General features: G+C 33.5%; 1 protein-coding gene across 2 annotated transcripts in view; it reads right to left on the reverse strand.

Annotated features, from left to right (window-relative positions):
* Nucleotides 1-13075, reverse strand: part of FAT1 (FAT atypical cadherin 1) — a 160690-nt gene that overhangs the window by 2212 nt on the left and 145403 nt on the right. Inside the window, exons 25-27 of one of the 2 annotated variants that reach the window (XM_051965034.1) lie at nucleotides 10507-11138; nucleotides 8855-8992; nucleotides 498-533 (exon numbers count right to left, since the gene is read on the reverse strand). In XM_051965034.1, coding sequence (XP_051820994.1) covers nucleotides 498-533; nucleotides 8855-8992; nucleotides 10507-11138 — 806 coding nt within the window. The remainder of the gene's footprint in view (nucleotides 1-497; nucleotides 534-8854; nucleotides 8993-10506; nucleotides 11139-13075) is intronic. The other variant, XM_051965035.1, reaches the window with a different exon arrangement.

Here is a 13075-nt window from a genome sequence, read left to right on the forward strand (position 1 = left end):
TGCTAGTATCTTTTGAATCCATCCTCACAATCAGGAAGAGGTGGTTTCAAATTCCATCACACACAGAGATTGGCTCTGGGCAAACCATTTTTTGTGTACTTTTCAAGGCTTCCAGACAACTCTTAAGTGCTGAGAACAGAGGAGTTCCTATTACAACTAGAATCACAGGATGATTCAAAGTCCCAAAATAAATTGTCTGGGCTTCTCCTTTGCCTATTATAATCCTACCTTCTATTATACAGATTAAAACTGCACTAAGATATACTTGTGTATAGGCTCACTATTGGACTGTAAACTTTGAGGGCAGAAACTGTCTTCTTTTCATCTTTATTTAGAAAAAAGTATGAAGTAAATGCTGTATACTTAATAAATGTTGTATCTCCTTAATGCAGGAAACAAAGTTAAATAAGTGAAAGAAAATCAGTATTAAGATCAAACCATTACATAATAAACTTTTTAAAGTAGAATACCAATGAACAACTGCATGCATAAGTCACCTTTTGATTTGGTGAGATCAGGTGCAGCGAAAGATTCTTTAGACAGCAAAGTAAAAAAGAGAAGAAAATATTTACAATTAGGAAGCAAACAGGAAATGTAATTAAGAAACAGTAAAGATACAGTGATTGCTGATAGCATCAATAGAAAATTGGGTTCTTTCCTGACCCTTCACAAGATTCTAGTTTATCCTACTGAAAGGAAGGGTTATTACAACAAAAATGAAGTATGTTGGGAGGAGTGAAGGACAATTACTGTGCAATGTAACATTCTCCTTAAATAAGTTATTTTGTTTTTCTTATGATTTGAAATCTGCACTTGAAAGAAAACGAGCAAAAATCTTACCCTACACAATTAAAACCATCCAGTTACAATACTGAAAACAAAACAGATATCAATTACTAGCTCTAAATGCTCGTAGGACAACAACAATTAGCAAGGTATTAAAACTCTATTCTTTTAGGTCATGCATAATCCATAGTTCGTTCCCTCCCACATTCACCCTCCAGTTCAAGAAGATGGAAAACCACAAATGTATTTCCAGAGTATTAAACAATTCTTAAGGCACCTGTGTCCAACTCCAACCATTATTTCTTTTAAAATCTTGCTCACTGCAAATGGAATATAATATGATTTGACTGGATTTAACATTTTTAACCAATTTCTAAGGAAATAATCTTAATAGCTTATTTTCTTTCCTCCAACCTGTAATTACATACATCCTTTGATCAGTATAACAAAGTGAACACAACATGGCTGTTAGTTAAGTCTGGGGCATCTCAGCAAACATAATCTAAGGACTGGAGGCAATCTCAGTGGTCATGTATATAATTCAGCTTATAGCTTCTTAGGCTTCCTGCTATAACATTCTTGTTAAAAGATACTACTAGAAGATCTCCAAGGATGGAAATCACCACTGTCTAACAATGTTCAATCCCACTTCTGGAAAGCTCTAATGATTATATAGATTTTACTCATTTTAAGTTGAAAATTGCCTTTTTATTGAAAGTGAAGTCCTCCTAATTTAGGGAGTAAGTCAGAACACTGGGACTAAGCCAAAATAAATTATGTGGGACAATTTAAAAACATGTTGAATTTCAAATCAGTAGGCCTAGGCTTTTAGGATTCCAACTCCGTAATAATTGACATGTAATCTTAGGCAAATGAATCTCATTTTCTCTAAAATGAGGAGTAGAAAGTAAACTCTTCCCATCTAGGTCTTTTCCAGTTATAAATGTGTATATTTATGACGATGAAAGACTCTTTCATATGACAGCCCATCAGATATCTAAAAGCAAGTTATATGTACCTCTTTGCCCTCAAATGTTACCTTCTCTAAATTAAATTGTTTCCATTTCTTTTAATCCGTCTTTCTATGATATGATTTTAAGTTCCTTGTTTTCCTGATGTGTTCTAATCTGTTGAAGCATTTTCTAAAATGTGGTAGCTAGAAAGGAATACAAGACACATTCTGTTTATTAACCAAAGTCCTGGAAAGCTGTGTTCAGCCTTTTGTTTAAAATAATGTGACAATCATACATTTAGCTAAACTTATCACAACAGAAGTATTTTAGTGACCCTTAAAAACTTTTAATTTAGCACAGTGCATGACACAAATGAAGTGCACTTAAATTGGGAGATCCCTGCCCTCAAGCACAGCTCTGTCTTTTGGCTGTCTTAATATCTCTAGTATTTAGCACAGTTACTGATACATAGTAGGTACTTTATAAATGCTTATTGGTTTAGCAGGAAGATCACTGGCTTTGGAGTCAGAGGACCTGGATTAAACTCCCAGCTCTGTCCCTTTAACTTTGTGACCTTGGACATATCCCTTAATGTCACTAAGTGTCAGTTTTCCCATGTATTAAAATCAGGACTTTGACTTTTGGGGCCTTTAAGGCCTCTACCAGGTCTAAGTAGGTGATTCTATCATTCTGTTACTAAGAAGATACACACAAATCCTTAAGTTTTAAGGAAATACACAAAATGAAATCCTAGTTTTCAAAATTTCAGTTTTGCTTCTCTAACCTGTGTTGATAGAGGGTATGTGATATATATCCATTTATTGAGAAATGCAACATGTAGTAATTGATGGAGCACAATTTATACCCAGGAAGATATGAATTCAAATTGTCTCTGAATGCTATTTTTGAAATTATATGAGTTTAGTTCAAGTTGCTGAGCCTCAGCTTTCTGATTTGTAATATGAGAATAACAATATTTGCCCTACCTATCTCATAGTGTTGTAAACCTCAAAGTGCCATGTGAAAAATATCACCTATTATCACAGTATGTATACAAAAAGTTCAGACAGCCACTAACCAAATCTGGATCTGTTGATTGGGAGGCAACTACAAAAATGTGCACGGTGCTTTTCTTAATCTGGTACATTTTCAGGATTGAGCAGACAATATCCTCAAGATGTCTTTAGTACAGTGCTTAGGACAGTGCCTGGCACACAGTAGGCACTTAATAAATGTTTACTAATTGGGTGAGGAATTACAATTAGTAACTCTGACTTTAATAACACTGACCTTTTTCTGACAACCTAATTTGGCATTAAAACTATTATTCATTACTATCTCAAAAAGTCTAGCACACAAAATTCTAAGTTAACAGTCAGGATCTGTAGAGTAAATTTTATGACAAACTGCTGTCACCATTAAGAAATGGGGTAAATAGAGTATGCAGCTCTGCCTCAGTTTAAGGGTTGTCATTTAACACGGGACAGGTAGGATAATGAATATAACAATTCTTCCAGGTTTTGATTCTGTAACTCATTTACATTCTTAAAATGGATTAATGACCAGATTCCAAAGGGCTTTTGTTTATGTAGGTAATATATACTGATATTTATTATGTTAGAAATTAAAACAGCTTAATATTATTTTGAAATTGCTATCTGATACCTAAGACTCTTAGATCTAAAATAAGATAGAGGAGGTTTCAACTACCATTTGGAAAGAAAATAGGATGACTTCTCACTGATACTCCCCCCCCCCCCTTCTACCCTGATAACCTCTGTTTTGGACTGAGAATCCCTGACGCAGAAGATAGGGAACTAAAATTAAAATTAATAGGACTGAATTCAAAACCTAACGACACTTAATGTTACCCCAGAAAACCTCTAAATCTCTTGATTTCCACTCCTTCCCCCAACCTCCACCTCTCTACCAGGAAGCTAAACTACAGAGCAGGTACAGATGTGCATTCATAGGAGTTTCTTCATATTAATGAAATTATAAGATTCATCCCATCCTATCCTAATCATTCAAACTAGTATTTTAGAGACTATCTTTTCCTTTCAATTTTTAACCAATGTGTAAGCTCATTTTCATGGATAAACTAGCCATCTATCTTTATGTAAGTCTTAGAACTTATTCTCTGATGCCCAAGACTCTTGGACCTAAAATAAGCCAGAGGAGGTCTCAGCTACCATTTGGAAGGAAAGTAGAATGATTTATTCCTGTTTTGGAGCTTGTGAGTAAATACACCCAACAAACACATTCCACAGAACATGAGCTAATTTCATTTTTGTTTTGAGCACTCTTGAATTGGAGAAGCTAAGTGTCTTGATACCATCTTATTTGAAAAACAAATGCCCTTTTCACTTGAATAATCAAAGGAAACAATGAAGTAATACCACATGTGGAATAGCACCACTGAAAACATCAAAAAATACATATATGCAAAAAGAGGAGACAATAAGAGGTCAACTTTTTTTTAATTTAAATCAGCATTATTGGATCAATACTGTATGTATTGCTCTTTGTGTTGTGTCTGAATATGAAGCATTATATTAGCCTGGACTAGTTCTTAGAATTTATCTACCCCAATAGCCTTATCTCACAGATGAGAATAGGATCAAGAGAAAACAAGACAGAATAAATCAACAATACAGATAAAATTTTAAGGTGAGTTTCCTGACAGTCCAGTATTAATGCATTCATAGCTACTAAAATACACTGGAAGCAATTTTTTTATCTTTCTGAAATGAAGTCTTCTAAAAACATACTTATTGACTCCTCTTGATACATGTAATAGAAACGAAAAGATTTCACGAGACATGTTTTGAGGACGACTTCATTAACATAAAGCAAATCATTAAGCCACTGTACCTATGAAGCCAGTGTAAACAATGAAAAGCGAAGCATCTATGTGTGAACGTGTACTGATAGATACCTTCTTTATCCACCATGTCAACATCAACAACAGCATTGACAAGGTGTATTACCGTCACCAAGGAAGCTTGTAATGGATGCAAAGGTTAGGAAAAATTAGTGTTAGTAGATGTATGAAAATATAACATAAGAACAAACATGACTATCTATAAGAAATGATTTTAATATTGCAGTCACTGTTATTTGCCATTAAAGCATAAACTTCCTAGCATGGTTAATTTTTTTTGTCTTCTATAAACTGGATCATCTATACATCTGAGACTTTCCCCACCAACTACTTCCTGGTTAAGTTCAGTATTTTTGAGTAATAAGTACAACAATAACAAATCTAAAACTTTTCACTGTTTTAGCTCAACAATAATACAGAAGTCCAATTTCTTAAAATTTAAAATTCATAAGAATATGGTTGAGTTTTTTCTTAACTTAAATGTCTCAAGAGCTGAGCATGACAAGTTTTAAGAAGCAACTTATTTTTTAATTCAATTCAACAAATATTTGTTAATCATACTGAAATATAGTTTAAAAGTATTAAAAAAGAAAATCTTAGGTTCCCCCCCCCAAAAAAAAAATATGGTGAAAAATTCGGCAGGCTGATAGAGGGACTTTTTGGAGGAACAGGGGAATAAACAGATAATGAGGTTAGTTTCAAACATGATTTTGAGGTGTCATGATATCCAGATAGAGATGTTTAATAGCTGCTAAAAACAAGAAATGAGAACTCCTCAGGAGAAATCAGGGAGGGAGATATCATTTTTAATCATGTTTCACTAAGGTGGGAAGAAAGCATCAGAAGTAACCAGAGCTGAGGACAAAGACTTGCAGGCTAGCTACATCTGGAAGATAAGCGAGGAGGAGATAAGAGAAATAAGATCAGTCAAAATTGCAAAGGAATCCTGTAACATAAAGGAACAAAAGAAGAGATACATATGGACAGCAACAGACCTCTGTGCTGTTACTTTCTTACTATGAAGAAGTTTCACTGATTTTCTCTTACTGGCCTTCCCTTTTGTACATGAAGACCTGGCTTTATAACATAAACAAATACAAAGCCAAAGAATCTATTTCTCTCAGCTTTAATGTGTTGATATTAGGAAGGCTCTGCATAGGAAAAGGGTGAGAATGCTTTGAGGATTCTGTCCTCCATTACTTAACTGCCTGATTTTCTTTTTGTGAGACTATGAAAGAGGAAGGGGACATCCAAATGTCAGATGTCATGGTATTCAAGGCCAAGGTCATCAAATTAGTTAAAACACTTTTGGGAATCTCTTATCAGATTCTTCAAAATAAAGACAATTTAAAGTTGCATTTGGGCAATACTTCTGCCACAAATGCACTTTTTGACAATTCAATATACATTAAGTATCTTCTCTAAAAAATATGATGGAATGCTGATTTGAAGTAAGTTTTGGATTCAAATCCTTTCTCTGACATATCTCAGTGATGTGACTATGGGTAGTCACTTTAGGAAATACTTTAAAAGACAGATTTCCCTCTCAGTTGATTGATGTGTATATGAAGTGTAGATATTTAATATATTGTAATTGATGATATAATTGATGACCCTACAGATTAGACTTTCACTTTATAACCTGATATGACAATTAATCAATTGGCAAACTGGCAAATCTAATGTCAATTAATAAACCTAAGTGCTTACTTATAACGAGTAGTAAGCAAGAATACAAAAAAGAAATAACTTCTACCTTCAAGGAGATGGGGTAGAGTAGAGATAAGTGAGAATATAAATATATGCAGAATGGCAAAGTAATTTCTGGAGGCCACTAAGGGGAACAGGAATTATTTTTCAATTAAGTTTTAGTCCTTTTGTCTGGCATCACATTAAAGTATTTCTCTAAGTGGGGAAAATTAGGTAATTAGGTAGTGTAGAGAGTAAAGGAAAAAAAATAATAAATTCTGGTCATTATAACTAAACTTTCATAGATATTAAGGAAGAATATTTAATGAAAACATTACATAGTGACACTAATTATTTGAACTAGTATTAAAAAAGCAGCGATTTGACTTTTATCCCCGGGTATAATAAAAATGATTCTTTTTGTACCACATTTGAGATATATGTAACAATTTTTAATACGATAGTGGATTTTGCAGATCCATATTATTCTAGAACTAGAAATAATATGCAATTACTTCTTTTTTCATATCAATAAGTTATGTTAAAAGAAGAACTGAAATATACAATTTTTTCTAAAAAGTTTTTATTTGAAAACACTTGAAGACTGAGACATAATTAGCAGGCATGATGTAAGAGCAGTACCCCAAAGCACCATGGAGGACATGATTGGAAAAGAAAGGACAGCCATATTGAAGAGAGTAAAGAAATGAATAGGCATCATTTGCATTAACCACTCTGAAATAATGAAAGAATCAGAAGAAGGCCTCTAGTACTTAGGATTCTTTATGAATAAAAAAGATAGAGCAAGAAAAGATGTGTATGGCTTTTATATTTTTATAGGTAGATGTATCTTACAGAAACCTCAGAGGTACAATCACTAATTTTACATTAAGATGAAGAAAACTTAGGTATATAGAGTTTGAAGTGATTTGCTCAAGAATACAAAAGCAGTTAAGTGGAATATTCAGAATTTAAACCAGTTCAATTCTTTTTTTTTTTTTTTTTCAGTTCAATTCTTTAAGTCCAAATTTTAGGCTCTTTCATACCAGATGCTATATCATGGACTTATCTCCATCCATCCATCCATAAATAAATAAATAAAAGTCAAGACTTTATAAGGCATAAAAACTAAAAATAAACCTTGAAAAAGTTAATTTTGGATAGTTAAAATTATTTTACTCTATTTTTGAGTATATTTATATTTTTTTTCTATTTCAAAAAAGTATGATTGGCTATCAATGCTATTCACAGTGGTTGAAAACCAGGTAAGTTAAGCCTCTTTTATCTTCTGCCTTGAAGTTCTCATGAACTTCCTTCAACATAGAAGCAGTTTCTTAAATTCCATTCCTAATAAGGAAATAGACAAAATCATATAATTCTAGAAAAGTGAATGTGTTAGAATTTTCTATCTACTCTAAAAAGGAGACCTGCCATTTTTACTGTTTGTTGATTGTAATAAAATATCTAACTCAGACAAACAAAATGCAGCCTTAGTTGCTAATGTCAAATAAAAAATTCTTTATATATGATAAGAGCCCACAAGATTAATGTAACCAGAGATAATTTTATTCAACAATCCTTAGAGTATCAATATTAAGAAAACTAGAGATACCCATACTAACCAAAGATATTCAACACTATTATGTATGCTATCTGGAGACAAATAAATCTAAATGGAAAAGAAATTTTCTATAGATAGAGAGGTTCTGTTAGTTAAATGCCCCCCTTTGAAGATATTATGTGAATTGTATCAAGTTTTATATCATTACAGTACTCCCTCAATGAAGTTCATAGCTATTCAAAGGAACTTGCCTTCGTGTAGATACACAGGAATAATCAAGTGGGTGAAGAATGCATATTGCCCAAATGATATGAAGCTGAATGAACTCCATAGTTTATATTAGTTCATATAGACACACTGACAGTGGACAGTGTCCACCTCTCTCCAGGAGAGAGCCTAAAGGTCTCCAGCTTCCTGAGTGGCTCCTTTACATATCAGAATTTATAGAAGGGTATAGATAAGAATCATGCATCATTGGAAGGCATGGATGATTTGTTACTTTTCTGGGTGGGGGATTTCCCTAAAAATGAGGTGTATAAATTAAACTGAATAAGTTTAGAAAATGCTCATGGGTTTTCTCAAACACAAATCTTTATAAAAGTCATTTAAACAAATGTTTGTTGAAATGAACTGAAATAACAAATCTGACATTTGTCTTTTAGATAAAATTTTCTATCACACTAATAACTCAATACTGAGCTTTGGATTATGGGGAATGGGAAGAGTTGTATTAACTTAAGAAACTTACTTAGAAAGTATATGCAAATTATTAAAGTCCAATTGCTTGTTGAATACGAACGATTTATATATTTGCTTGTAACTAACATAAAAATAGGCACACTTGGTTTAAATAAGATCTCAAGGGTCTTAAGAAAGGTCATCCAATTTAAATATGCATAATATTTTATAATTTTATAACATAAAAGGAAAGAATAGAAACATCGGCAGTTATCACAATAGGAAAATGCTCTTCTAACATACCATTATCATCACATGATTCTGACTGGAAAGAACTGAGAGACTGGACTTCCGACAGACTTTCCCGAGCACTGTAAGGATGTGACACTTTTTCCTCTAGAGGCTTCTTTGAAATACAGGGTTCAAGTTCTACCACTTTACCTATATGGAAAAATATAGGCAAACAATGGGTGAGTGATAATGACTTCAAGTGAACAACCTCCAAATGAACTCCAAGCCGACAATATTCCTGACAGGAGATAGGGAAGAAGATTTTTTAAAACATAGTCCCTGGAAGTTTGGAACCTCTGGTGGGGAGCTTCTTCCACAGAGATAAGGTTAGGTGCAACTTGTTGTGTAAGAACCTTTTGATGTAGTATCTGTATATCTGTATCCTGAAGAGATCATTGGAAAAAAAAAGGACCCAAAATGCTAATGCAAAATGTTTGTAGCAGTCTTTTTTGTAGTGGCAACTGAGTGAATTCCCAACAGTTGGGGAATGACTGAATGAGTTATGGTACATGAATGTAATGAAATATTGTACCTTGAGAAATAATGAGCAGATTGATTTCAGAAAAACCTGAAAAGACTTACATGAACTGATGCTAAATTAACTGAGCAGAACCAAAAGAATATCACACATAGTAACAAGGTTAAGTGATGATCAATTGTGATGGATTTGGTTCTTTTCAACTGTGTGGTAATTTAAAACAATTCCAAGAGAGTTGGGATGGAAAATGCTATCCACATCCTGAAAGAGAACTATGGAGACTGAATGTGGATCAAAGCATAGTATTTTCCCCGTTTTTGCTATTGTTTACTTGTGGTTTTTTCTTTCTTGTGTCTTTTTTCCCTTTTGATGTGATTTGACTAAAACAACACAATCTATTTAGATTTTCAAAAGGCAGTCATCATATTAGGGCATTACTTAGAAAATGTAGAAATGAACTTCATTCTTAAAAAAAAAAAAAAAAAAAAGAACCCACCCCCATGCTCAAAAACAAATGCTGATCTGAAATATGGAAATTTTTGAAAAAATAAATCATATCAGAAGACTCAAATGACTTCTGAAAGCCTTTCCTGACTGTATTCCCTTTTTTTAAACTATCATGTATTTAGGGACGTGTTAGGTAGGTTTTCTATCTTTGGATAGAAAACTATCTAGAGTAGAAAGACCTGAATTCAAACCCAATTTTAGACACTTACTCCCACTCTTCGTAAAATTCACTCCTTATTAGCCATATATCAACAAGCATATATCAAGTGTTTACTATGTGTTGGGTACTCTAAGTGCTACAAAGAAAGATAAAAAAAGTCTCTTCTCAAAGAGCTCATAATCTAATAAGGCAAACAACTGCACACATGCATATAACTTAGGAAAGTAATTTCAGAAGGAAAGTTCTACTGGGAGAGAGCAGGGAGGGGAGAATGAGCAGAGAATGATTAGGAAAGCCTTTCTTGTAAACTGTTTATTTGAGCTGAATTTTAAGGAAAACCCAGAAAGCAAGGAGGAAAGGGAATTATAAAGCATGAAAGAAGACCAGTGCAAATGCACAGTCACAAGAGGGGGGTAATGTGAAACAGCAAGTGGGCTGTTGGCTTGATTTGACCTTTTACATACTTAAAAACAAGGTTTATTTCAATGACATTTTATTTAGGAAGGAGGAGGTTCTTACTATCATAGTCGAAATCCCAGTTGGGTTTCTGAATTGAGTCACTGTCTGAAGGAGAATTTGAAGGAGGTGGTGGAGGCAAATTGGGTGCGACACTGCAGACGGCCACGGCTTTTCGGTGTCCATGCATAGAATCTGGATTGAAGGTACTAAACTCAGGATGTTCTGGAATGGCAGACCCTTCAAAGGAATTTCTGTCAAGATTGTTTCTGGAATCGCTTGGAATGCTTGGAGTGTAAGAAATGGGGCGGACAGGCACCTGGGGTGGTACATCTGAGTAAATGCTCTTGTTGAGTTTTGAATCAAAATATGGCCTTTGTAAGAAAGCTGTTGTGGGTCCCAAATGTTTGTCCTCAGGTTCTCCTTGGTGCTGCTTCTTTTTACGGATCATTTTGCGGCAGATAACAAATATCACCACTAGTAGGAATATACCTACGATGAACACAATGATTCCTATTCCTTCAGCTAATCCAATATTCCATGGAGTTGAGACATACTTGTTGGGAAGTGAATCTTCACAGTGTTTTCCTCGATATTCATGGCTACAGTTACAGCGATAAGAGCCATGGGTATTCTCACAAAGAGCCCCATTACGGCAAGGATTAATAGCACATTCATCAATATCACTTTGACATCTGTCAGAAAGAAAGCCAAGAATATAAAACCAATGACAAAAAACTTGAGGACTTTTAATGATAGTAGAACTTCAGAAAACTTTTCCTTTGTTAAAGAATTCATTTCTAAAATTTTATTTTTTAGTCTTTTGAAAGCATGTTGAGAACATTGAATTTATTAATTTGTTCTTAATTTACTTAAGACATTATTTAGACCCAAATAGTCAGTCCATTCCCATGTTCTGGTAAATAAGATAAAGCAGAAAGAATGTGAAAAATTCTTTCTTTTCCTTGGAAGTGTCTTTTAAACATGAAAATTGAGTGATAATTCATATTTACCCATTAGTTATACAAAAAGGGGATTTAGCCTTTTTTTTTTGTTTGTTTGAAGCTTTAATTGCCTTGACAGATAGAATACTGATGAGAAAACCCGCTATCTACCAATTCAAATCAACAACTCTTCTTGAATTTATCATCAGTTTCCTAGGTAAATGAAAAGATTAAGTGACTTACAAAGTTTTTATGTATCAGAAATGATTCTTGAACCCATGTTTTCTAAACTTTGAAGCTGGCTTTCAATCCACCACGACCTCTACTTCTCTCTATATGATCAACTATATAAAATACAGAATGAGCCTACACTTTCAATTGAACTGAGGACTAATGCAAAAATGGGAAGATTTTATCTTGATATAGTCAAGGTGAATAGATTCTTTTGACTGGGTAGATAACTTTTGTTAAGACAATTCCAAGGTTAGGAAGAGTTCCCAGTTCAATTTATTTTGTTTTAGATAATAATATTTTAAATCACCACTATTGAAAACAGTTTGCGTGGTGAAATGAAAGAACACTGCAGTTGATGTTAAAGTTCTGGAACAACCATCTGAACCTGGACAAATGGGTTTCAATTTCATATAAAATGGGGGAGAGAGGGATGTGTGTGAGATTAGATGATCTTTATGTCTCTGTCTAGCTCTGCTATGTACTGTTTAAAAATTTTTTTCTATATAGATCACATTTCTCAGATTCAAGAATTTCAGTGAATCATCTATAACACAAAAGGCTTAAATGAACTTTCTTGGTTTACCAACCAACTGTTCACATCCTGATGTTTATACCTGGGACATTTCCAATATTTGGATTAAAATAGCTCTTCAAATGTTTTGCCAATAGAGTAAGCTATATTGAAAAAAATCAAGGTAACTATAAAATTATCTCAACATTAAAAAACAAAATCACTCTCAATTTTTTTTTTTTTGCTCTAAAGCTTCAGGAATATACTACAACCAACCCAAAACTCAGTCCTTTCTCACTTTCTGCTAAATATAGTAAGCAGAAAGAGTATGAAAAAGAATCTTTTTGTCTTAGAAGAAACGTCTTTTATCTTTTTTTTAAGGTGGTGAAAGTTAACATATATTACAAGTATTAGGAAGCTATAGAACCAGGGAACATGTCCTAACTGAAGGATACTGCTACATGACTGCTACTATTGTACAGCTGTAGCTCTAGTGATGATGTGTGAACCAGTCAATGGTGGAAGGCCTCTTCAATGACTGAAAAGTCTAAATTATATAATATTTTTGAAGAAGCAGGTTTATCAAAGCCAACATAGTACAACAGATAAGGAAGCTGACATTAGCACCAAGAAGACTCAGGATTAAGTCCTCCTCTGACACAGAAAGGAGTGTGAGATCTTTGCTAAGTCACTTAACTTCTCATGGCTTTTCACTTTTTTCCCCATCCCTCACATGGAATTGTTCTTGATCCTTCCAGTTTGTAGCATTTTCCTCTTTTGAAATTACTATACATATCTATATCTATTTATATATTTATATACATGTGTATAAATATCTGCTGATGTGTGTATTTTATATCCTTCCAATAGAATATAAGTTTCATGAGAATAGCAACCATTTTTATTTTGGTCTTTGTATTTGTAGGGTCTAGCATATAATCAG

This window comes from Antechinus flavipes, chromosome 6 (genome assembly GCF_016432865.1).
Source record: "Antechinus flavipes isolate AdamAnt ecotype Samford, QLD, Australia chromosome 6, AdamAnt_v2, whole genome shotgun sequence".
NCBI classification, from domain to species: Eukaryota; Metazoa; Chordata; class Mammalia; order Dasyuromorphia; family Dasyuridae; genus Antechinus; species Antechinus flavipes.